This window comes from Lathyrus oleraceus, chromosome 7 (assembly GCF_024323335.1).
Source record: "Lathyrus oleraceus cultivar Zhongwan6 chromosome 7, CAAS_Psat_ZW6_1.0, whole genome shotgun sequence".
Lineage (NCBI taxonomy): Eukaryota > Viridiplantae > Streptophyta > Magnoliopsida > Fabales > Fabaceae > Lathyrus > Lathyrus oleraceus.
The window spans coordinates 91,136,121-91,160,652 of NC_066585.1; the positions used below are offsets into that span (position 1 = coordinate 91,136,121).

General features: G+C 34.0%; 1 protein-coding gene across 1 annotated transcript; it reads left to right on the forward strand.

The window, feature by feature from the left end:
- The first annotated feature begins 1,372 nt into the window (after positions 1–1,372).
- LOC127106244 (cellulose synthase A catalytic subunit 6 [UDP-forming]) lies at positions 1,373–7,916 on the forward strand. Its single transcript, XM_051043543.1, has 14 exons — positions 1,373–1,887; positions 2,590–2,785; positions 2,881–3,107; positions 3,222–3,324; positions 3,417–3,603; positions 3,694–3,960; positions 4,064–4,409; positions 4,544–4,681; positions 4,863–4,988; positions 5,102–5,314; positions 5,409–5,682; positions 5,784–5,980; positions 6,121–6,471; positions 6,846–7,916. The coding sequence occupies exons 1-14, from the start codon at positions 1,807–1,809 to the stop codon at positions 7,431–7,433; spliced, it is 3,294 nt and encodes a 1,097-aa protein (XP_050899500.1). The 5' UTR covers positions 1,373–1,806; the 3' UTR covers positions 7,434–7,916.
- The last annotated feature ends 16,616 nt before the right edge of the window (positions 7,917–24,532 follow it).

Sequence of the window (24,532 nt, forward strand, 5' to 3'; positions counted from 1 at the left end):
CCCAGAAATATGATAAACAAATTCTATTTCCATGTATATAACAAATTAACCCTGCCTATAATATAGACTCAAATATTTCAGGAAAATATAAACAATAATTAATGAAAAAGTGAATCCATGTTTTTATGAAACTCAAAAGCATGAAGAAAAGCATCAAGTAGAGTAAATATAACTGCATTTAATTTACTGCATCAAAGTTCGCACACACTTTCACACGTGTCTACCTGTCTTTCTTCCACTAGTACTCTATATAAAAAAAACTTAAAATAAAAATTTAGTTTTATTATAAAAATACGAAAATGTTATAGACACAAGCCATATAAGCCGCGTGAATTTTCGTTGAATTTTCCTTTTTATTTTTATTTTTATTTTTATTTTTAAACCTAATCTAACAAGTGCCAGTGAATCGTGATCTTGCTTCCACAACCAAACCTAAACCTTGTCTGTGTTGGACCCACTGAATAAAGAAAAATAAATAAAAAATAAATGAAATAAAAAGGTACTATAGTTTTCCAAATTTAACATTAAAAAAAACACAAACCAAAACCACTTAACCTTCTGCCGACGATTTTGAACCTTACTTTTTTTCTTTCTCATCTAACAAAAAACAAACCAAAAAGAATCTCTACACATATTCTTAATTTTCAATACTAATTAGACAAATTCATTAACTACTACTAACATATAACTATACATTTAAGTTTGAATATTAAATCAATAAATTTAGATATTAGTTTAAAACAATTAAATTATATTAATTTTTTAATTAAACCAATCAAAACCTGCCTTAATTAATACAATATCATTAAAAACTGACCATAAAAAAATTAAATCAAACAATATATTTACTTTATTCAATATTATTTTTCGAATATTAATAAAAAATTATTTATTTTAAAAATATATTTACAAAATTTTAAAATTATGTATCAAATAAATCAAAGTCATTTTTTATTAGTGAAATTTAATGAAAAAATTATAAATATTATTTAAAAAATCTATAAAAAGAAAATTTGTTTTTAAAAACATAAGAACGTTATTTTCTCCATACAAAAATGATCTATTTTTAATTTCTAGAATAACACTTCAAATTAAAAGTGTTTGTTAGTAACATTTTTTGTTTGTTTTTTAAAAAAGGAATATTGTTTTCTTCTCTTTTTCATTTTTATAAATTTACATTGAAGTGGAGACAGGCAATGCCACCACCATCACAGCCTGGGTCCCACCTTTCACCTCACTCTTTACTAACTCTCACTCCTAACTCTTAACTCCTTCATTTTTTTCTCTATATATTTTTATTAATTATTAATTAAATTAAATTAGTATATGTTATTTTTTTCTCTTTTATTTAATTTAACAATAATCTCACCTTTCTTTCATTCATTGCTTTAAACTCTCTCTCTCTCACTCTCTCTCTCTCTATCTCTCTGTCTCTTCTCTCTTCTCTCCTCTCCCTTTGTATTCTTACGCGTCTTCATTTCCATTCACAACACACTCTTTCTCTCTCTAAACATTGCCATAGATTTGGACCAGAACAAGACGGTGGTTGTTGCCTTCTTAAGGAACAATCCAACTACAATTCAACTCCCAAATTATTATTATTTTTTTCTTTCAATTTTCAATTACATAAGGGGAAAATTTGGATCCGTCTGTGGGTTTTTGTTTGATGAAGGTTTTTGTGTTGTTTAGCAATGCAAAATTGGATCTTTATGTGATTTAAGTTACTGGGGTTTTTCGATTTCGACAAGGGTTGGTGAGTACTGTTACTAGTTCGGGAGTTTTAGTTGTGTGTTGTGAGTGTCAGTGATGCATACCGGTGGTAGACTCATTGCTGGTTCTCACAACAGGAACGAGTTTGTTCTTATCAATGCCGAAGAAAATGGAAGGGTACTCTTTTTTTCCCTCCCTCTCTCGGTTTCACATCTTATCTTAATTTTGTAGGGTTTTTCTCTTTCAATTGTTCTAGGTAAAAAAGTATGATTCTTTGTTTTGTTTATTTTATTTTTCTTTAATTTTCTCTCTCTGTCGGTGGTGGGTTTTCATTCAATTTTGCATTTTGATGCAACTTCTGTGGGTTTGTTGATGTTTTCTACTACCTTTTATTAGTTGGGGGAAGGGTTTCTTCAATTTTTGTGAATTTTATGGATTTGAAGAAATTGGGCTTGGGAGCTTCGTATTTGAGTTTAGATTTGGTTGATTGTTTACTGTTTTGAGAGTTTTGAGAGTTGACTAGTGGAAACGGTCTTTTGGTGCTTACAATGCATAAACAATTTTGCAGTGCTTTGATTTGTTAAGTTAGTAGATTGGTTGGTTGACTTTGAGATTTGAATGATTTTAATTGATTTTTTTGTCACTTAATGTTGATTTATAGGTTGCTTGTTATGAAGCTTTGTAAATGTCAATTAGATTTATAGATGTGTTTTTTTCGCCTGTCTTTACTTTCTAACTTGGATTTGTATCGTTTTCGAAGGGAAATAATTGGTTTTATTTATGAGGAATGTTCAGGATAAGTTGGATCATTATTAATTCACAGAATTGTAAATCAGGTTCAAATTAGATTAATCTATTTCTTGGTTTGGTTCTTCTCAGATTAAGTCAGTTTGCGAACTGAGTGGGCAGATATGTCAGATTTGTGGAGATGAGATTGAGGTTACTGTGGATGGGGAGCCCTTTGTTGCTTGCAATGAGTGTGCTTTCCCTGTTTGCCGGCCTTGCTATGAGTACGAGAGAAAAGAAGGGAATAAGGCCTGCCCTCAGTGTAAGACCAGATTCAAACGCCTCAAAGGTGAGATCAAGATCAATCTGTATTCCTCTCTTTGACTTTGGTAAATTGATTGCTTCTGTTGTAGACATATAATCTTATTAATCGATGAATTGCAGGTAGTCCAAGGGTCGAAGGGGATGAAGAAGAGGATGGTATTGACGACATAGACAATGAGTTTGATTATGAACTTGATGAATTCGGCCAGCAAGTTAATTCAGATTCATTGTTCTCCGGGCGTCTTAACACCGGGCGTGGTTCTCATAATAATATATCTGGGGCAAACTCAGAACATGGATCTCCTCCTCTCAATCCTGAAATCCCTCTCCTGACTTATGGGGAAGAGGTATATCTTTGAACTCCGCTTTTGATGTGTCTGATTCCAACTAAATTATTGCATTACTTAATACCGGCAGCGAAATTGATCCCTCATATAACACTGCTTGCTATTATTTTATAGGATCCTGAGATATCTTCTGATAGACATGCTCTAATTGTTCCACCATATATGAATCATGGAAACAAAGTCCATCCCATGCCTTATACGGATCCATCTATTCCCCGTGAGTCTTGTATAAATTTGTTTAGATTGTATTTTGGTACGGTTTGTATCATCTTTATATATTTGCTCATCCTTGTGCATCTTTTGTCATAGTGCAACCAAGACCAATGGTTCCCAAGAAAGATATTGCTGTATATGGATATGGAAGTGTGGCTTGGAAAGATCGAATGGAGGAATGGAAGAAGAGGCAGAGTGACAAACTCCAAGTGGTGAAGCATGAAGGAGATGGCAAAGATGGAAGTTTTGGTGATGACCTCGACGACGACCCTGATATGCCCATGTAAGAATAAAATAATTGTATTTCTTTAATTTTCTGAGATATATTTTGTGCTTTGCTTATAAGTAATCTTTTGTCGATGTATTAATTCAGGATGGACGAAGGCAGGCAGCCACTTTCTCGGAAACTACCAATCCCTTCTAGCAAGATAAATCCATACAGGATTATTATTATACTCCGTCTTGTAATCCTCGGGCTTTTTTTCCATTATAGAATTCTCCACCCAGTTAATGATGCATATGGCTTGTGGCTGACTTCAGTCATCTGTGAAATATGGTTTGCTGTATCTTGGATAATGGATCAGTTTCCAAAATGGTACCCGATAACGCGAGAAACATATCTTGACCGTCTATCACTGAGGTAATTGAGCTTACCTATCATATATGTAAATTTTAGTTACGATTCTATTTTTCATTCATGGTCCTTTTATGTTACTCAATATTGGATTTTTACTTCGCCACAGGTATGAAAAAGAAGGGAAACCATCTGAATTGTCCAGTGTAGATGTCTTTGTCAGTACTGTGGATCCCATGAAAGAACCTCCACTGATTACTGCAAACACTGTTCTATCTATCCTTGCTGTTGATTATCCGGTTGATAAAGTTGCATGCTATGTCTCAGACGATGGTGCTGCTATGCTCACTTTTGAAGCACTTTCTGAGACATCTGAATTTGCTAGGAAATGGGTTCCGTTTTGCAAGAAGTATAATATTGAGCCCCGTGCCCCCGAATGGTATTTTGGTCAGAAGATGGACTATCTAAAAAATAAAGTGCATCCAGCATTTGTTAGGGAAAGGAGAGCAATGAAGGTTTCAACTTTTTCTACTTTTAGTTTTTCTTTGTTGTCCTTGTTAGTGGGAAAAGGATTTAGTTGTGGTCTTTGTTGTTACCAAACAATGCATCATTTGACACTGATAATGACTTATCTCTTTCGTTGTTACAGAGAGATTATGAAGAATTTAAAGTGAGGATTAACAGTCTTGTGGCAACGGCACAGAAGGTTCCTGAGGATGGATGGACCATGCAAGATGGGACTCCTTGGCCTGGAAATGATGTGAGGGATCACCCTGGCATGATTCAGGTAAGAAGATACAGACTTCAATGCAGTTATATGTAATTTTGTAATTTAGGTACGATGAAACGATCCGTGTTACAATCCCTGTGTTATGATTTTTCACCCCTTTCCGATCCTAAGTAGAATCTTGATATTTACAACACTGTCAACAAATTAGTAAAAAACATCGTTCATTTTTATTTTACAGGTGTTCCTTGGTCATGATGGTGTCCGCGATGTTGAGGGAAACGAGTTACCTCGCTTAGTTTATGTTTCTCGTGAAAAAAGGCCTGGGTTTGATCACCACAAAAAGGCTGGTGCAATGAATTCTCTGGTAAGTCTCGATTTACTTCTATTTTGGTTCAGGCTCAAACTGCTGATGATTCATTGGTCTTTGAAAACATGCTTTTGGTAATAATAATATTAAATGAATATAAATATTTGAAGGTACGGGCGGCGGCAATCATCACAAATGCACCTTATATTCTGAATGTTGATTGTGATCACTACATTAACAATAGCAAGGCACTTAGAGAAGCCATGTGCTTTATGATGGACCCTCAACTTGGGAAGAAGATCTGTTATGTACAATTTCCTCAAAGATTTGATGGAATTGATCGACATGATAGATACTCAAACAGAAATGTTGTATTTTTCGATGTAAGTCTTTGCTTCTTTGATTCTTTGCAAATGTTGTAATTTTTTCTTCTTTCTTCCCTTTATCATGACTAGTTTACTACCTGATTGAAAACAGATCAATATGAAAGGATTGGATGGATTACAAGGTCCGATTTACGTCGGAACTGGATGTGTTTTCAGAAGGTATGCACTCTATGGATACGACGCACCTGCCAAGAAGAAGGCGCCAAGTAAAACCTGCAACTGTTTGCCAAAGTGGTGCTGCTGGTGCTGTGGCTCTAGAAAGAAGAAGAATCTCAACAATAAGAAAGATAAAAAGAAGAAGGTAAAGCATAGCGAAGCATCAAAGCAGATACACGCACTTGAAAATATAGAGGCAGGGAATGAAGGTTAGAATTTTCGATCAATTGGCTGTCCTTACTTCATGTAAAGAACTTTATGCGAGAAGTTTTGGTTGATAACAATAAATGCTAACCATGTTTTGCTGCAGGAGCCATCATTGAGAAACCATCCAATTTGACTCAATTGAAATTGGAGAAGAGGTTTGGACAATCTCCAGTGTTTGTAGCCTCTACACTTTTGGATAATGGTGGAGTTCCACATGGAGTGAGTCCCGCATCACTTTTAAAAGAAGCCATTCAAGTTATCAGTTGTGGTTATGAAGACAAAACCGACTGGGGAAAAGAGGTAAACATCAAAGATTCTTTTTTTCCTTCTAATTCTTAAAAACTAGTCTTCTTGTCGCCTTGAGTGCGAGGTCAGTGATAAGAGTCTTGTCGTGACATTTATTTCTTGTTCTCACAATTATTGGCTTGAACTTGAACCAGGTTGGATGGATCTATGGTTCTGTGACAGAGGATATCTTGACTGGTTTCAAAATGCATTGCCACGGTTGGCGGTCTGTGTATTGCATCCCTAAGCGTCCTGCATTCAAGGGGTCAGCACCTATCAATCTTTCAGATCGTCTACATCAAGTTCTTCGTTGGGCTCTTGGTTCTGTTGAGATCTTTTTCAGCAAACATTGTCCAATTTGGTATGGCTATGGTGGTGGCTTGAAGTTGTTGGAACGATTTTCCTACATAAATTCAGTTGTATATCCCTGGACTTCCCTCCCATTGATCGTCTATTGTACTTTACCAGCCATATGTCTTCTCACCGGAAAATTTATTGTGCCTGAGGTATGCTTATATTTTTTCCCTTCACTTAAGGAATTAAGAAACTAGTAAATGCAGTGATTTGTTTTTCCAATATTTAGAGCTTGTATGGATAAACAACTTAATGAAGCGCTTATCATATAAGTGTGTTGGAGTAAACTATTTATAACAAAAGATAAAATAAAGTCAAAAAGTTATCATAAGCTACTTTAAAGAGTTTATGGAAATAAGCTGAAAGTAGCTTATGGGACATGTCATAAATTGTTTTCATAAGCTCTCAAACAATCTTACAAGTGCTAATGCTAGTAGATGCCAATCCAAACAGATTCTTAATATCTGTAGAATAGTAGACATGGCTATTACTAACATACTATTTTTGTTTCATCTGATATGTGCAGATAAGCAATTATGCAAGTATTGTGTTTATGGCCCTCTTCATATCCATTGCAGCAACTGGTATCCTCGAGATGCAATGGGGTGGTGTTGGAATCGATGATTGGTGGAGGAATGAACAGTTTTGGGTGATTGGAGGTGCTTCATCACATCTTTTCGCCCTTTTCCAAGGTTTACTCAAGGTTTTAGCTGGTGTCGACACAAACTTCACAGTTACATCCAAAGCAGCTGACGACGGAGCATTCTCAGAGCTCTACATCTTCAAATGGACCTCGCTGTTAATCCCTCCGATGACATTATTGATCATGAATATTGTTGGTGTGATTGTCGGTGTCTCGGATGCTATCAATAATGGTTATGACTCATGGGGACCCCTCTTTGGTAGATTATTCTTTGCCCTTTGGGTCATCATACATCTTTATCCATTCCTCAAGGGTTTGCTTGGGAAACAAGATAGAATGCCAACCATTGTGTTGGTTTGGTCCATCTTGTTAGCATCCATCTTGACCCTCTTGTGGGTTAGAGTTAACCCTTTTGTTTCAAGAGACGGTCCTGTCTTAGAAATTTGTGGATTGAATTGTGATGATACATGAAGAATAAATGGAAGTGTTTTTAAAGAAGCAATCAATGCATTTGAATACTAAGACACGCTTCACATCACAAAAAAAGGGAAAAAAGTCGTTGCACAAATTTTTGGATGGAAGTTGTATTTTTTCGGTGGTGTGTGTAGATATAGAGGAAGGAAAGAAAATGGAAGGGAAAGAGGGGGAGTTTGACACATTGTTGCCTGCAATAGAGGTTTTCTTTTCATTTATTCTTTGATTATATTTTCTGTGGTTTTTAAGTGTTGTTGTTATTCTCTCTTTTTTCTAGTTGTTTTCATGTATTCTTATATAAGAAAGAGGCATTGAATTATATATGATAAGTTATTCCCTCTTCAAAACAGAGGGATAAGCAGTCTCAAGAATTAGAGTTATGTCATATTTTAAGGTATGGTTTTTTGTTGAAACCTTTGTGACATGAGAGATTTCTTCCTCATTTGTAATACCATCAACTATGGATTCTTGTTCCTCTCACATGTTGTTTATGTTTTCATTCTTCAAACTGTATGAAACTTTTGGTTAGATACCACTAGAAACTTGTGATATTGTTAGTAGTACTATTGTGTACCATTTTCCTACACATATGTTACATGCATTAAAGTTTTATTAAACCTTGTGATGTGCTTGATGTCCACTAATTTGGTGTGGAGTAACGTGTATGGTAATTAACTAGTACTCTATCTTAATGCTATTTTGAGCATTGCACTTTAATATACCTTACTCTCCATCTTTGTTACAAAAATGACTATAAGAAACATCCATGCCTATTCATATATGGTGGAAGTTAGAAGGGCGGCTAATAATACTAAGATAGATCCCATCTTGCATAATAGAAAAGAAATTGGGTATATTAAGTGATGAGATTGATTTTTCTTTCTAAGTAATAACTTGTGAAAATTTAGTTAGACCCTAAAATGATCAAAATTAAATTGACATTGTCTTCTTCATTTGCATTCCTCTCTCCTTTTCCATTTCACTTTCTCCCTCCATCTTCTTTTTTATTTTAGATGTTTCACCTATCCTTGTATGGAGTTCTAAAAATCAAATTTATGAATCATGATGTTTCACCTATCCTTGAAGGGAGTGCTAAAATTCAAATTATGAATCTATTGAGTTTTTCCTTGTGCATATTTTTAAGGGGTTAAGAGTCATCCTTTTAAAATTTAAAAGTGTCCTTCCTAGATCTAGAAGTATACTCCCCTACACAACATATCCAGTACGTGAGTCACCTATTCTATTTTGTCAAAAAATAGTAGAACTTATGGAATAATACCGAAGTATACTTCCGTAATAGTCCTTTCGCAATAAATTTTCTATAAAATTGTCATTTTTATTTTTTTTATAAATATTTTAGGCCATTTATACTAAGTTTATTATCAAAATAAATTTGTTATCAATTAAATCATACACTAATATAATTAAATAAAATGTCATATTAATTCAATTAAAATTCATAATCAAATATTATTGGTGACAAATTTTAACCCATAATATAAATATTATCAAAATACAAGTAAAAGTGAATTATTGGTATATCTGACCTCCCAGTTTTTTCTCTGCCCCCGAATATGAGTGTCTTTTAGAAACTCTCATCTCTTTCTATACCCGCTCGCGCAGTTGCCATAATAAGTTAAAATACATGTAATACATCAACAACATGATCAACCATAACCTGCTCATCCTATAATATCTAATAATGAGTTAGTTTAGGTGGATCTTCTTAAGTATATGGTGTCTTGTAAGAATGTGACACTCTAAAATACTATTAGACGTATTCGAATGTACTACTACATGGCAGAGGATCTGGCACACTTCGTGCTTCCTATGGTACCAAATAATTATAGAAATCATCAAACATTGCATAATCTTTGCGGAACATAGTGGGAGGAGCATGTCTCGCTTAGAAAGATGTAGATGCATCATACGTGGTCCATAAGTCAACCATCAGGAGTAGAATGCTATTTCATCTAAGGGACGCGTCTGACGACGACCGTCATACGGTGTATAACATATATCATCTGTTGTAGTGTGGTAAATAAATACTTTGAACAATTCGATCACATTATTCTCTATGAGTAGAACGTATGCGCAAGCACATGAAAAATTCTCAAAGTAGTCATCCGTATATGAACAACCATAGATGTATGGAAAGTGAAAGAGGATCCATGCCTGAAAATGGTTCAAACAAAATATTAGTAACATTGTAGCATAAGTGTTATGAAGTACTAGTAACATTAAATGTGTAATATATAATATATTACAGTAAATAGCGCGTTGCCTGTTGTCATTTGTTTAGTCTTCCAAAGACAAACTTCACTTACCTTCGAGTACATGTAAATCAAACAACCAGTCATCAGTTGTACTCATAAATGCACTCGAAGTCAATGAAGTATCTATGGTAAACGACATCGACATAATAAGCACTTTTACCCACAAATATGGATGTGACAACCAAATACATGAGGTACGACCTTAATGCACATGCTCTATGATTGCATAACCTGTGCATCATCACCATGACTCAAGTGGTTTCTGTATAGCTCCTCTAGAAATAAAAATCTAGCATAACACCTTCTAGTGTCATCCATCTCCTTTTGGGCACCATCTAGGTCATCTCCCAAATAAGTCATTATCATGTTCAGTGCATTAGATCTGGTGATTTTAGAGAAGTATAATATTCACCCCCTGATTAGAAGATGTAGCAGGGATGACACATCATCTTATGTGATTGACATCTCACAAATCAAAAGTTAACTCTTTGTTGACACATGTGTCAAGTGATATGCAAAATGTATGTATGCAATAGTTATCATTTAACTATCTAACTTTTTCTTGATGAAATATCAATCAATTCCAATATGTTTTGTCGTATCATGTTGAACATAATTATGCATAATACTGATGATTTATTTAATGTCACAAAACAATTTTATAGGATCTTTAGATTATATCTTCAAAGTTTATAACATTTATTTGATCTATAAAATTCAAACAACATTCATCTTTGTCACATGTACAAATGTCTCCTTGTAAACAATATTATTTATTTTGAGTATAACTTTTGCCACTATTCTTGTCTTCTAAGCTGTAACGACTAAAGGTGCCATATAATTTGTGTGTTTTGCAATATACCCATCTAAATCCAACGATCTTCTTACCTTCTTATTTTTCAACAATTATTTGAGTATCAACAATTATTTGAGTATCATTTTTTTAAGTATTTTTATTTTCTCACTCAGTTTGGATACAATATTTACTTTTCAATACTTTTTCAACAGATGATAGGGTTTTCACATAATCAATAGTTGCAATTAAACTCTAATAATGCGTGGAAAGATGTTTAAAGTAGACATGTAATAGAATATCCATACATAGAAGTAAAAGATCCTTTACCCTTTCTGAATGTTTTTTGGTTAGATACAATGCTTGATGGCACTAGAAACTTGTAACATGCTATACTGTGTGGAGCCTTTTCCTACAAATATATATGTTGGCTGTATTAAATATTTATTAAGACTTGTGAAATTTATGCCTTCTTCGGATTTTTTGAGTTTTTTTTGAATTGGATATATACTCCATGCAATGTAGGCATTATTTAGTTGGATAAAATTGTTGGTGCACAAGATAAAGATGGAAGAAGAGAGAAGATAGAATAACAAACTTTAACTACTCTGCTAAAACGGTTACAATAAAATGGTTGCACATATACTGCAATACAATGTTCAGTAGATACAACTGTTGACAACTACAATACTATATATACACAAATAACAATGCCACGTAGACGAAATATTAAAATACTGAATTACCCTTCAACACCATCCCATAATTTATGATTTAACTAATTAAAACTAATAACACCAACTCCATTCCTTAAGTGGAGAAATTGATCAGTCTTGATCACTTTCGTCAGAACATCTGCCAACTGCTTCTGGGTACTACAATGCATAACTTCTAGCACTACATTATGAACCTGACTTCTTAGAAAATGATACTTAGTCTCAATATGCTTGCTTCTCCCATGCAACACTGTGTTCTTGACAAGATTGATTGCATACTTGTTATCAATCATCAGCTTCAGAGGCTTGTTTACCTTGATCTTCAGATCATGCCGTAAATTAAGAAGTCAAACAACTTGACATGCAACCACAACATCTACAATATATTCAACATCACAGGTTGACAAAGCAACAACTAGTTGTTTCTTGGAACACCAAGAAATAAGACCTCCTATATACTTGAACAAATATCTAGAGTACTTCTTTTGTCAACTCTGTTTCTACATCAATCAGAGTCTGAGTAACACATCAACTTTGAATTAGCCTTTTCACCAGAATGGAACAAAACTCCATACTTCAGAGTCCCCTTAATATATCTTAGAATCATGACAACAACTTGGTAATGAGACCACTTCAGTTTACTCATGAACCCATTAAACCATTCAAACTACATAGCAAATGTTAGGTATGGTATTACACAAATACCTCAGAGATCTAACTAGCTACTTGAAAGTTCTAGCATCTACATCAATACCTTTAGAGTTAAAATCCAATTTGTGATTTGTTTCTGCAGGGGTGGCACCAACTCGAATCTCTTCAGAAGCTCAAGTTCTTCTTTCATGGCCTTCAACCACACTTTCTTCTTGAGAGCTTCTTCAATACTCTCTGATTCAAAGAATACTAACATGACACACTAATCTACTTCTCCCTCAGACTCTACTTTAGTATCTTGCAATATGTCAAACTCTGCAAATCTTATTGGTATTTTTCTTATTCTTTGTGGCATCTGAACTTGTTTAGAATCCCCTTCTGATTCTGGAACAATATCAGATGCTTGACCACCCCAAAAGTTGGACCAACTTCAGAGGCAATGATCAGACTCGACTTCAGATTTAGAGTCATCTTCTGACTCTGAATCATATTCAGAGTCTTCTTCAGAATTAGAAATCGTCAATCGCACATGTTCATCATCATCAGATTCAAAAGCCATCAATAGCATAGGTTTATCATCAAAATCTCCTTTGGCTATGTTTGCTTCTTCTGACTTCCTTTCCTTGTTTGACCAACAATACTTAGCAAAATGGACAAACCTACTACAATAGTAACATTAAACCATTCTCTTTTCAAGTTTCTCTCTCCCCTTCTAATGTTTCTTATCATCAGAATTGGAGGCTTCTAACTTCTGAGATATACCATGTCTTTTCTTGGCCTCTGACCAAGACCGCTTTTGGTCCTTCTTGACAAAAGAAGCTTTCAGAGCCTGCTATACCTGTCTCTCAGAGGTTCTTTCAGTCAATCGCAACCCTTGCGCCTCTAGACTACTTTGCAACTCTTATATTCTCATGGTGCTCAGATCCTTAGAATGTTCAATTGCTACAACGATGTAATTAAACCGAGGAGTAAGAGATCTAAGTACCTTGTCAATGATGCTTTCTTCAGAGAGAGTTTCTCCACACGATTTCATCTCATTTGTGATCAGAATTACTATGGAGATGTAGTCAGGTACCTTCTCATTGTTCTTCATACAAAGATTTTCATATTGCTTACATAGAGACTGAAGCTTTACGTTCTTCACTGATGCATCACCATCGTAGCACCATACCAGTGTGTCCCACATAGCCTTCATCGTCGTCGAATCAATGATTTTCTCAAACACGTTCACATCCACGCACTGATGGATGTAAAGCAACGCCTTATGATCCTTATTCCTCAGATCACAATGAGCATTTCTATGCACATTCGTTGCATTTTCTGGTAGTGCAACCTGAACGTAACCATCATTGACAAGATCAAGAATATCTTAAGCGTCAAATAACACAAGCATCTGAATCATCCAACGATTCCAGTTCTTGCCATCGAACACTGGAAGCTTAGTACTCAGCTAACCGTTTCCGTTCATCTCCAACCTTGTGCAATACACTCAGATCTTACTAAACACTAGTGTTTCCTAATCTTGCAGAATCAATATATGTGATTCTGTTATGATTGCAATCAAAATTTCAACACAAACTCAAGAAACAAAATCAATCACACAAGGCCTCACTGTTCACTCATGTTTCCACGTGGATCTGAATCAGAGCTCTAGATACCAATTGTTGGTGCACAAGATGAAGAAGATGAAGATGGAAGGAGAGAGAGAGAGAAGAGAGAATAATAAACTTTCACTACTCTGCTAAAACGGTTACAACAAAATGGTTGTACACACACTGCACTATAATGCTCAATGGATACGACTGTTGACAACTACAATACTATATATACATAAATGATAATGCCACATAGGCGAAATACTAAAACACTGAATTACCCTTCAACAAAAATCACAATAAACAACACAAACTCTTTTTGAGAGTTTAATTTTAAAAAATAGAAATTATATTGCTAGTTGAGTGAGTAATTTTAAAGATCCTCTAGCATAATTTGGATTTATAGTTAAGAAAGCCAGATGTTTGTATACTATATTTTTTCTATTCTCAACACCTTACATTAAGGGTCTGTTTGTTTTACCTTTTTTAAAAATGATTTTTATAGTGTGACATAATTTTGTGTAAATAAAAATTTACAAAGAAGCTTTTCATAAAAACTTCAAATGAAAATTTTGTTTGAATAGTTATTTTTAAAATTTTATTTTAAATATTTCATCATTTTATTGAAACTTTTTTTGGATATCAAAATTTTAAAAAATCACTTAATTTTGAGTTTATCAGTACTTACTTACCACAATCGAGTGATTTATATGCATTTGACCTCATTAAGAGTGTTTTTCATGTTTAAGAGTACTTGATAAGCCACTTGATCTTTTGGAAAGTTCCTATGTATTTAACAGGTTTTGGAGACAAAGAGAAAAGCAAAGAGACCAAGCTCTAGGCTAATATACATATATAGACGCCCAAAGCAGAAAACAACAACCATCATGCTCATACACGTATCATTGGGTAACACAACTCACATACACACAACTTATGCGTATCAGATCCAACAAAGCAAATGCAACCTTCATGCTCATACGCGTACCACCTAGTCAGACAACTCAAATATGTTGCTTCGTACGCATATCAGAACCGACACAACAAACGTCATCTGCCCATACACGTATCAATACGCGTATAGGGTTCTGCAGTAGACAACTTACGCATATCCAGATGAAAATCCCCCTGCTCATATGCATATTCATACACGTATCCCTCCTATGGGCGCCTAGAATTGCAAAAAAGGTCCAATTTGAGTAGTTAACGAGAGAGAATGACTTTTTGAGGTTTTATCTTGTTTTTTGATGGCAAGTTATGAATTAGGAGCAAAAGAACACAATAGAAGCAAGGCGAAACATCAATTTCAAAGGATTTCTCCATTTAAGATTCTTCATCTTTGATCTTTGTGTATTGTTTAACAATTTTATTATGTCTTTCATCATCATTATTATGCATAGCTAAACCCTCAAATGCTAGGGATGAGCCACTGTTTTTGAATGAGTTATATTTTCTGAATTAATCTTTATAATGACTCGTATTTTATTTTCTGCATTTATTTCTTTATGAGTTTAATCCTTTTTCTCTCTGAAAATTTGATAATGGTTTACGGTTATCTGTTAGGAAGAAGTTTCAATAAAAACACTTGATTGAAGTATTTTATATTAGATATCACCTAGAACTAGGGATACCGTATAAACTTTGTATAAAATAGGGATAAACAGATTAATTCGAAGATGTGTACACGAAGGAGAACAAGAGAATATACTTAAACATTAACATAACTTTGAATATGTAGGACATTTTAATGGAGACCGAACAAGAACTAAAGTACTTCTATCAGGATTGTACTGGCCAACTTTGTTCAAAGATATGTCCTACCATGTGAAAGAATGTGATTGCTGCCAACGGACTAGAAATATTTCTAAAAGAAACGAGATGCCCCAAAATCCTATGATAGAAGTAGAGCTTTTTGATGTATGAGGTATAGATTTCATGGGACTTTTTCCACCGTCCTTCTGTAAGAATTTTATTTTGGTTGCAGTTGATTACGTGTCAAAGTGGATGGAAGTTGTCACACTACCTACTAATGATGCTAAAGTGGTAATTGAATTTCTCAAGAAGAATACATTCTTGAGGTTTAGGGTACCAAGATCACTAGTGAGTGATGAAGGGACACACTTACTAAACTAGATGATGTAGAGTTTGCTTAGAAAACATAATGTGAAACATCGAGTAGCTACACCATATCATACTTAAACAAGTGGACAAGTGAAGCTGTCTAATAGGAAATCAAGCTGATTTTAGAGAAGATTATAAGCGCCTTAAGAAAAGATTGGTCGGTAAAACTTGCTGATGCATTATAGGCATATAGAACAACATTCAAGACTCTAATAAGTATTTCGCCTTATTAGTTAGTTTTTGGAAAACCGTGTCATTGTCCGTTAGTGTTAGAATACAAAGCATTTCGGGCCTCCAAATTCCTTAAATGTGATCCTTTTTAAACTGGTGAATCTCAAACTCTATAACTCCACGAGTTAGAAGAATTTAGAAATGGGGCTTATCAGAATGGCAAGAATTTTAAAGAAAAAACTGATAAATTGAATGATCGAAATATTCAATTTTTTTGGGAGGGGCAGTTAGTTCACTTTTTCAATTCCTGGTTAAAACGTTTTCCTGGGAAGTTGAAGTCTTGATGGTTTGGACCTTACATGGTAAGCAAAGTTTTTCCTTATGAGGAAATCGAGCTATAAAATGATACCAATGGAGATACATTCTAATTAAATGGCATCAACTTAAACCATATTATGGGGATAAGAAGTTGGGATGGTTAAAGATGTGAAACTCACTCCAATGTAGACATCTAAAAGTCCAGCTATAGATGTAAAAAAACTCTTCTTGGGAGGCAATCTCCAGTATTTTGTTAGAGATTACCCTTGATATGTCAATCAGTTTTCCTCTTATAATGTACCATACTGGTTCTCTAGTTTGTAGGGTTGCATATGAAGTGTGGTTGCAAGCAATGATATTGTGAAGAAGGAAGGTCATCTAGGTTTGGTCTTAGATGATGTGAATGAACCTCTTGAAACGAATAAGGTGCCCACATCATCCCAACTTATAACTTCTCTTTGCTTCACATATCTCAATAGTTATACAATCTTAGTCCCAATTACCTTTGGCTACTTGTATTGTGAAGAGGTTCAATCTCCTTGAGTTTTCCATGTAATGGTCTTCAATGTAAGCATGTATGACATCTCTATCAAATGGAACTCTTCGGCCCTGAACCCAAAATACCTTAACCAATGGTTCATCCTCATTAGGTTTAACGTTAGCATAAAATTTACTGACAATGTCAAGGTAGACAAGCTCATAAAAGTGTGCTAGAACTCTCCAACCTCTTGCGTTGATTTCTTGCACTACAACTGAATATTCCCCTAGATTTTCAAAGTCAAATGTCTTCTCTGAACTAAGTTGCGACTTTCGAATTTAGTATGGAAATATTCATGAATGTAGATTTTAAACCTGTGCTCATTATAGAGTATGGCAGTGATACAATGCCAAAGCTTTGCCTTTTTCTTCCGATTGTGGGTCTTCTAGAAACCATTTGCAACAACTAATTAACAACATACATGGAATGTCATTTGTTAGGAAACATGTCAAAATTTATAGATTTGCAAGCTTCTCTATGCATGTTGTTTCGACAAGATAGATGGAAATCTAGGTTCACAAATTCTTTGACTATGTTTTTTCATACATGCAGTCAATTCACCCAATAACCAAATTATGCCAATGTCTAATACATTACCTAAAAATTCAGAACGCACAATATCTTCATTGCTCATCCTATGGTGTCAGTTCAATTGTTCATGCATGTAAAGTTCATATATATTTTGTAAACCTCATGAATCACTTAATTCATTCCTAATTCAGTTCTAAACTAGAAAAAATACTGAGTGTTTTCAATTAATTTCATGATGTTGAAACCTTAAAGCATAAAAAGAAAAATGACATACCTGAGCAATTTCTAAACTGGATCAAAATTTATAAATTTTGTGTTTTTATCCTTGGATGCTTGTCTCTAGTGTGTTCTAGGTTTTTTTTCCTCGTGTCTGAGACAGTTGAAGAAAAGGTGTGGAAATGATTGAAGTATGTGTTTTTAATTTAGTTCTCATTTCCACAAGTCCTGTAACAGGTTTCTCACTAGTCGAGATCCTTCTCTCTTGTCGAGAACTCACGTTTAGACTTTTAGTTTTCCATCGGGTGCTTTAGGAGAGAACTGACATGTGCCAAAGTTCTCTTAGCCAGCCTCCCTTTAGTTTGCTTTGGAATTTTGCTTCTATCACTATGATTTTTTATTAAATTAAAAGACTAACTAGAAAAACTGTAAAAAAAAATGGTTGGGTTACCCCCAACAATCGCTTGTTTAACATAAGTAGCTTGACCGTTTCAGTGTCACGAAATACATATTTCCTCATAACATACATCATGATGTTTGATAATGACATTCACTTAACCTTTGTCAAAGTCTACCAGCATCCTTGTCGTCTTTATGAATGGTCATCCCGGAATGAGAGATATCTTTGGGTCTGCCTAAATGTCTAGTACCATTAAATCTACAAGAAATGATAACTTATCGATTTTGATTAGTACATCTTTAATAGTTCTCACTAGTTTCCTGCAAGTTTTTTCTACCGTTTGATGTGTTGTTACGATGGTTCTAATTCAAGGTTACCAATTTTTTGTTCCACTTATAATGGTATTATGTTTACACTTGCACCCTAGTAAATAAGTACATCTCCAACTTTCGTACTACCTATTGAGACAGATAATATGACTACACCATGATCAATTTCCTTCTAGGTTAGAGTTTGTTGGATGACTTTACTTCCTCCTATGACTTTTCTTCCTTTGGTATTTCTGCTTCCTCTTCCATGACTTCAACAACAATAATCAAATCTTCAACAACATCATTACAATGATTTTTTGGTTTCATATGGATGTTAACACTGAATGTGTTGTTTGGGATAACAATTGATTATTTAGCAAATTGGCCAACTTATGTATCAAGGGCCTTTGTGGAGCCCTTAGTGTTTTTTCAGGTAGGCCATAAACACCTAGATAAACTGATTGAGTATGTTGTTTAACTTTGTTATTTTTTCTTGTTGTGAAGGTTCTTGTGTATAATTCTGTAAAGGGTTCATATTGGACAAACCAACTTCAAATCTCCATCATTGATTGAAGTTTTTATTCCCTGGGAAGTTATTGTTTGGATGTTTCCCATGCCTTTGTTGATTACCTGCATAATTTACTTTTGCATCAGTTGGGGGAAAAATCTAGTTGGATGATCACCAATGCATGATTTGCAAAATGTAATATGTCTTGGTTTTGGCGTTTCATGCACTTCATTCAATTATTGTGGTAGTTTAGACAAATGCTTTGTCATCTCATCCATTTTTTGTGTCAACAACTTATTTTGTTCCAGAATAACATCATTGATATTCAATTCAGTGATACCATTCTTTTCCTAAGAAGGGTTTCTATTGTGATGTTCTTTATGATCATTGAGAGATATTTTCTCAATGATTGAAATTGCATCTTCTGATCCTTTGGACATAAGAGAACCCCTAGAAGTAACATCTAGCAACAACTTTGGTTGTTGTTGTAATTCATTTATGAAGAAATGAATATGTGTAAGCTCATTAAACTAATGGTTTATACCGCTCCCACGCTTCATAGAGAGTTTCAGTTGCGCCTTGGTAGAACAACATAATGATTGTCTTTGCTTCTATGAATTTATTATGAGGGAAGAATCCGTTTAAGAACTTTTCCTCCAATGTATCCCAATTTGTCATTGTCGATGTTGGTTGGTCTAGATACCACTACTTTACTTTTCCAATTAACGAGTGTTAAAACAATCTCAAGAACACTGCTTCCTCTTTAGTTTCTAAAAATCCCAGCGTCCCATAAATCTAGTAAAACATGTGAGATGTGTCTATGGTCCCTTATGGTCTAAACCTTCAAACGAGTTAGAATAAATAATTTGTAATAAACTTATGTTCATTTTTACTTTACGGACATTCCTATATGGTCTACCTATGTGTGTCAAACATCTTGGACTATTGTGGCATGGCATGCCACCAAAATTGTTTCCATTGTTGTTCTACTTGTTGTTGTTATATGCATCAACCAAGGTTTCTTGTTTTGAAATGAAAGACTCTTCTAGGTCTTATAATCTACCTTGGAACTTTTCCTTTATGGTTTTTTCGGTGATTCATTCAATTTTGGGATCGAGCATAAGTTATTCTGTTGGATCATTCCCTTGCGTAAAAAGTGAATAACATAACTAGCTACTAGTATTAGTAGGTTAGTGACCATAAACAAAATATACAGATGTTTCATTTCAAATAACAAGTGCAATATTATCATATCCACATAGACTAGTTGTGTTATAAACATCATTCAACAGTTCTTATGATTTTAAACAAAAAGGTTGTTTAGAGTTACTTGTTTGTGAAAATGAAATGACAAAAAACAAATAAAGATTTTGGTGTTAACAGTGAAAAACTTGTTGGGGTTAGACTTTATAATCCTTATATTCAGGCAAAACCATTTATCAATAATATACTCTTCTACACATCTATTAATACTCCCACATGTTGCTCTCATTTCAACTCATCTCTAAGTCAATGGTGTGAGATAAATTATCTTACCTAATATATGATCTCTCTCCCTATTAACCAATACAATAACATTAAATTTCAATAATGAATACAAAATCAATGCACCATTTTTCCAATATTGTAATTCATTGGGATATACCTAAGCTTATCTCTAGGCATTAACATCAAATAGATGGAGACTAGAATCTGGTAATGACCATCACCTCTTGAATGTTAATGTAGCAGGGTTTTCGTTACCTTTAGGTTTATTGACTAAACCAAAAGTCAACATACAATTCGAGTCGCCACCACACTTTTATTTGTCCAAAGGAAAGGCTAAAAAGCGAACAAAAGCCAAGGTAAGAAGTTTTTCAAATCAAAAACTAATAAAAATGTCAGAGATCTGGGTAAGGGGGTTGGTTATGAAATGGGAAGGTTTTACACACCCAAAACATCCTTAGTATCCTAAGGGAACCCTTTTTGCAAATATATGTTGTAGGTCGGTATTTGTGAAAAGATTTGTGCAAAAGATTGGAGGGATGAGAAGAGAATAGATTATATTTACAAATTTTGTTATTTGAATGGATGAACCCATTGCCTATGTACCATCACAAAGGTAGGATCAAAACCTCGTAGTTCGGGGTAAAAGTCTCAAAGATTGGTGAATTTATTTGATCGAAAGCCTTAAGGTCTTTTGTTATCAAAGGGAGAAAACTCAACCTAAACCAACAATCCACCATGTGAGGAAGGCTTCAATATTCTAGTGAGGGGTTAACCCTATGATAAGTATGGAAGACTTATAATCCAATCACTAAGGAGGAGGTGATATTTACATCAACCACTATGATAACTCGAACCTAATGACTAATTTTTATGAAAAGGTTTTAATAAGGTGGCCATTGGAACCACAAAAAAAAACAACTTGAAGTGAGTTATATTTATAAGTTAGATTTATTTACAAAATAAAGTCAAAGTTGGATTAAGATTTATTCACAATGAGTATTTATGAAAATGAGTTTTGAAAAGTCAAAGGCTTAAGGCCTAGGTTTCTAATTTAAAACAAAGTCAAAGTTTTAAGAAAAGATTTTGGCTTGGTTAGAGTGGAGAGAAGAAGAGAGGGGCTAGTCCTAAAGCATACAAAGATAAGAGAGAAAAGATAAGCCCTTGGAGTTCCTTTTCTTGAAATCATAGAAATGATTCAAGATGCTCCTTTCCTTTGGACTTAGCACACACAAACAAGCAATCAACCAATTTGGATTCAAGCTCATAGGATCTCCATTTGACTTGTCTCTCTTAACTTGGCTACTCATGACAATGGTCCTCTTTTCACAATCTCAAGGTAGGATCCCTATCACACAAGAGAAAACATCAAAAAATTCACAACACAATAAGAGGAATGGACAAAGAATAAGTTTGGATGAAGAGTCCTTTAAGATCAACTTTGAAATTTAGCATTCTAAAGGCATGAGACCTAATTGCTCTTCAACAAATTTAGCATTCTAAAGGCATGTGGCCTAGTTGCTCTTGAACTTCTTTAAGCATAGGTAAGTCCTAATTCTAAGTCTTTTCTCCTTTTGCATTAGGTCCACACAAAACAAACACAAGATAACAATATATTTATATACAATAATGGGCTCAAATGAGCAAAAGAAAAATGACATAAACATAAAATATGTGCTCAAGTGAGTAAAATGAAAAGCAATATGAATAAATGAGCAAGAAATAAATGGCATTAAAAGTAAAGGGTAAGAAATTAAATGCTCAAATTAAAGTTAGTGATTAGTGGAGGTTATGTTAGCTTGTCATGAGACAATATAGCGCTATGTTAAGCAATCGTAAGTGGACTAATGTAGTAGTCACACCTATCTGAGGCCGGTCAATAAAAATATAGGCAAAGAACACAAGTTAGAGATCATGACTAGTAAGCCAAATTCCATAAACTTGCCATGCCAAAACAAAAGGGGAAGGGCCTTGTATTGTCTTTAGGTTATTTGCTTGACCAAGAAGCAACCTATCTTGGACACAAAACAACTCACTTGATCATGGATCAAATTGAGTTTGGTTTAGATCAAAGAAGGTTAAACCTCTCATTTGTCAAGACCAACCATAAGAACTTAACTCATTGGCCAATGATGGAAAGAATGGGATGAAGATGAAAGGGAATGGAAAAGAAGACAAGTATCAAGTCCAATTGATCAAATGTGAATCAAATCAACATCTACCAATACCAAACAGAAAAGAAATGAAAATAACAAGTCAACAATAATTTCTTTTGGTATTTTTTGAATTAAAATAAAATGCAAATACAAAATAAACAAATAAGGTCAAACCTCAAATTCAATTCAAATCAACTTCAACAAGTCCAATTAAATTCTCATAGGTCTAACATGGTCAAGCAAGCTTTGACTAATTTTCTCAACAATTTTTGAAATCAGAAAGCAATTAAAAACAATTAGAAACAATTAAAAATAGGACAAAATAGATTAAAATCTCAAATAAATCTCAAATCAAATAAGCAATTGATGAGACTATTTTTCATTGACTTATCATGATCCATAAAAGCTAGGAAAATATTTTTGGATTTTTCAAATATCAGAAAGTATTTTAAAATGAATTAAAACTATTAAAAATCAAATAATTCACAAAAAATATTAAATGAAGTCACAAAAATAATTAAAAATCAAAATATGAAACTAGATTTTTTAAGAAAATTTTTGGAGTTGGTCTCATATTTTTATGACTTCAAATAAATTTTTTTATGAATTTTTGAAAATCAATTGAATTAACTGAAAATAAAATAAAATGAATTAAATGAAAAAAACCATAGTCGCGTGATGCACCTCATTAATTGACGTGGCATGGATTAAAGGCTCAGATGTGAGGGCGCATGGTGTGACCAAGTCAAACGCGTGGCAATGTGAATTAAATAAAGTAAGCATTCAGATGAATGAGATTAGAACGTGGCATTCAGATCTAAGGGTCAGGAAGTAAGACACGTCAATGGTGGTGGTGGAAACCATCGTCTTCTCCGGCGAGCCAACAAAATCTGGCCACCAGTTGCAAAGAAAAATGTTTAACAAAAATGGTAAGTAAAGACATCAAATTAAAGCTCGTGCGATTGAGATCACCATTGTATCCATAGATCTTCCTCACTCTTCCTATGTTGAGAGAGATATGAAGTGGAAGATCATGGTGTTCAAACTGAAAGTGCACGAAATGGAAACTTGAAACTACCATTGGCTTGCCTCAAGTGTGAGGACTTCAGAAAACCACACAAACAAGAGAATACTACATTGAATTGCAAGTTCTAGATCCAAAAAGTTTGAAGTTCTATCTCTGAATTGAATCTCTCTAAGCCACGAAACCTTCAAGATCTTGGCTCCTCTTTGCTCTAGGGATGCAGTGGAGATGATATGCTAAGGAATTGAGCTTTGAAAATCAACTAATGATGTTGAATTTCAAGCTTGAAAGTGAGAAACATTTCTGGAAAATTCCTTTGGTATGGCTATGGTTTCAATGCTACAACGTTTCAGATCTCCAAAAGGTTGATGAATGAATAAGAATGAGCAGTTATTTATAGCTGAAATTGGCTGTGCATCATGCTTCCCTCGTGTGCATGGCATTTGAAAATGGATATGCATGGGCCTGTACAGGCGCATGTGAGGCCCAATAATGAGTGAAAAACCATGCCGAGTTCATTTAGAATGGAATTGGATGTGTACATGAAGTGGAACTAGCTTGCACATTAAGTTTCATCACGAAATGCCAAAATGAACATAAAGAAAGAGGTATTCGAAACTCACACATGGTAAATCCAAAAAAGTAATGTGAGTAATGGTTGGAAAGCCCTTGAAATAAGGAACAAAAGTAATGTTGGGAAAAAATTCATTTGGAATTTGGAAATTAATGAAAACTGGCTGTGAAAATTTAGGTACAAAACATGTTTAAGTCACCTTTGAAAATTTTCACTAAAAGTAAGCCCAATCAAACCCCTATTTTGCCATGATGAAAGGTTCAAATGGGAAAAACTCCAACATAAAAGTTGTAGATATTTTCAATATGATCAATTTAGACTTAAATTTTTCATCATTTGGATTTTTCACGACAAAGTTATGGGCATTTGAAGTTGGGTACTTTTTCAAATTCAATGACTTAGGCCCAATGTGACCTATAATGTTTTGTATTATCACATGTATTTATTTTATGATTATGAAATTTTGTTAAACATAACATTTGAATTAAACATCTTAATATTTCCAATGCATTTGGTATAACCTAAAAATAATAAAAATTAAGGAAGTTATGCCCTTGGTAAGTTGACCCAAAATTAGGGTTTTAGTCAAAATGACCTATAATGTTTTGAAATGAATGATGACCATCCAAGTTTCAAATGGATTTTTGATGAATATGAAAGTTGTTTATATGGTTCTTAAGAACATTGTTTATCTTGGGGTCATCTTCATTTG

Excerpts from the sequence above, each read along its gene's own strand:
- LOC127106244 (XM_051043543.1), top strand. The coding sequence starts at position 1,807 with ATGCATACCGGTGGTAGACTCATTGCTGGTTCTCACAACAGGAACGAG. Across the intron at positions 1,888-2,589 it reads ATGCCGAAGAAAATGGAAGG|ATTAAGTCAGTTTGCGAACT; the intron begins GTACTCTTTTTT and ends GGTTCTTCTCAG. Across the intron at positions 5,683-5,783 it reads TATAGAGGCAGGGAATGAAG|GAGCCATCATTGAGAAACCA; the intron begins GTTAGAATTTTC and ends GTTTTGCTGCAG.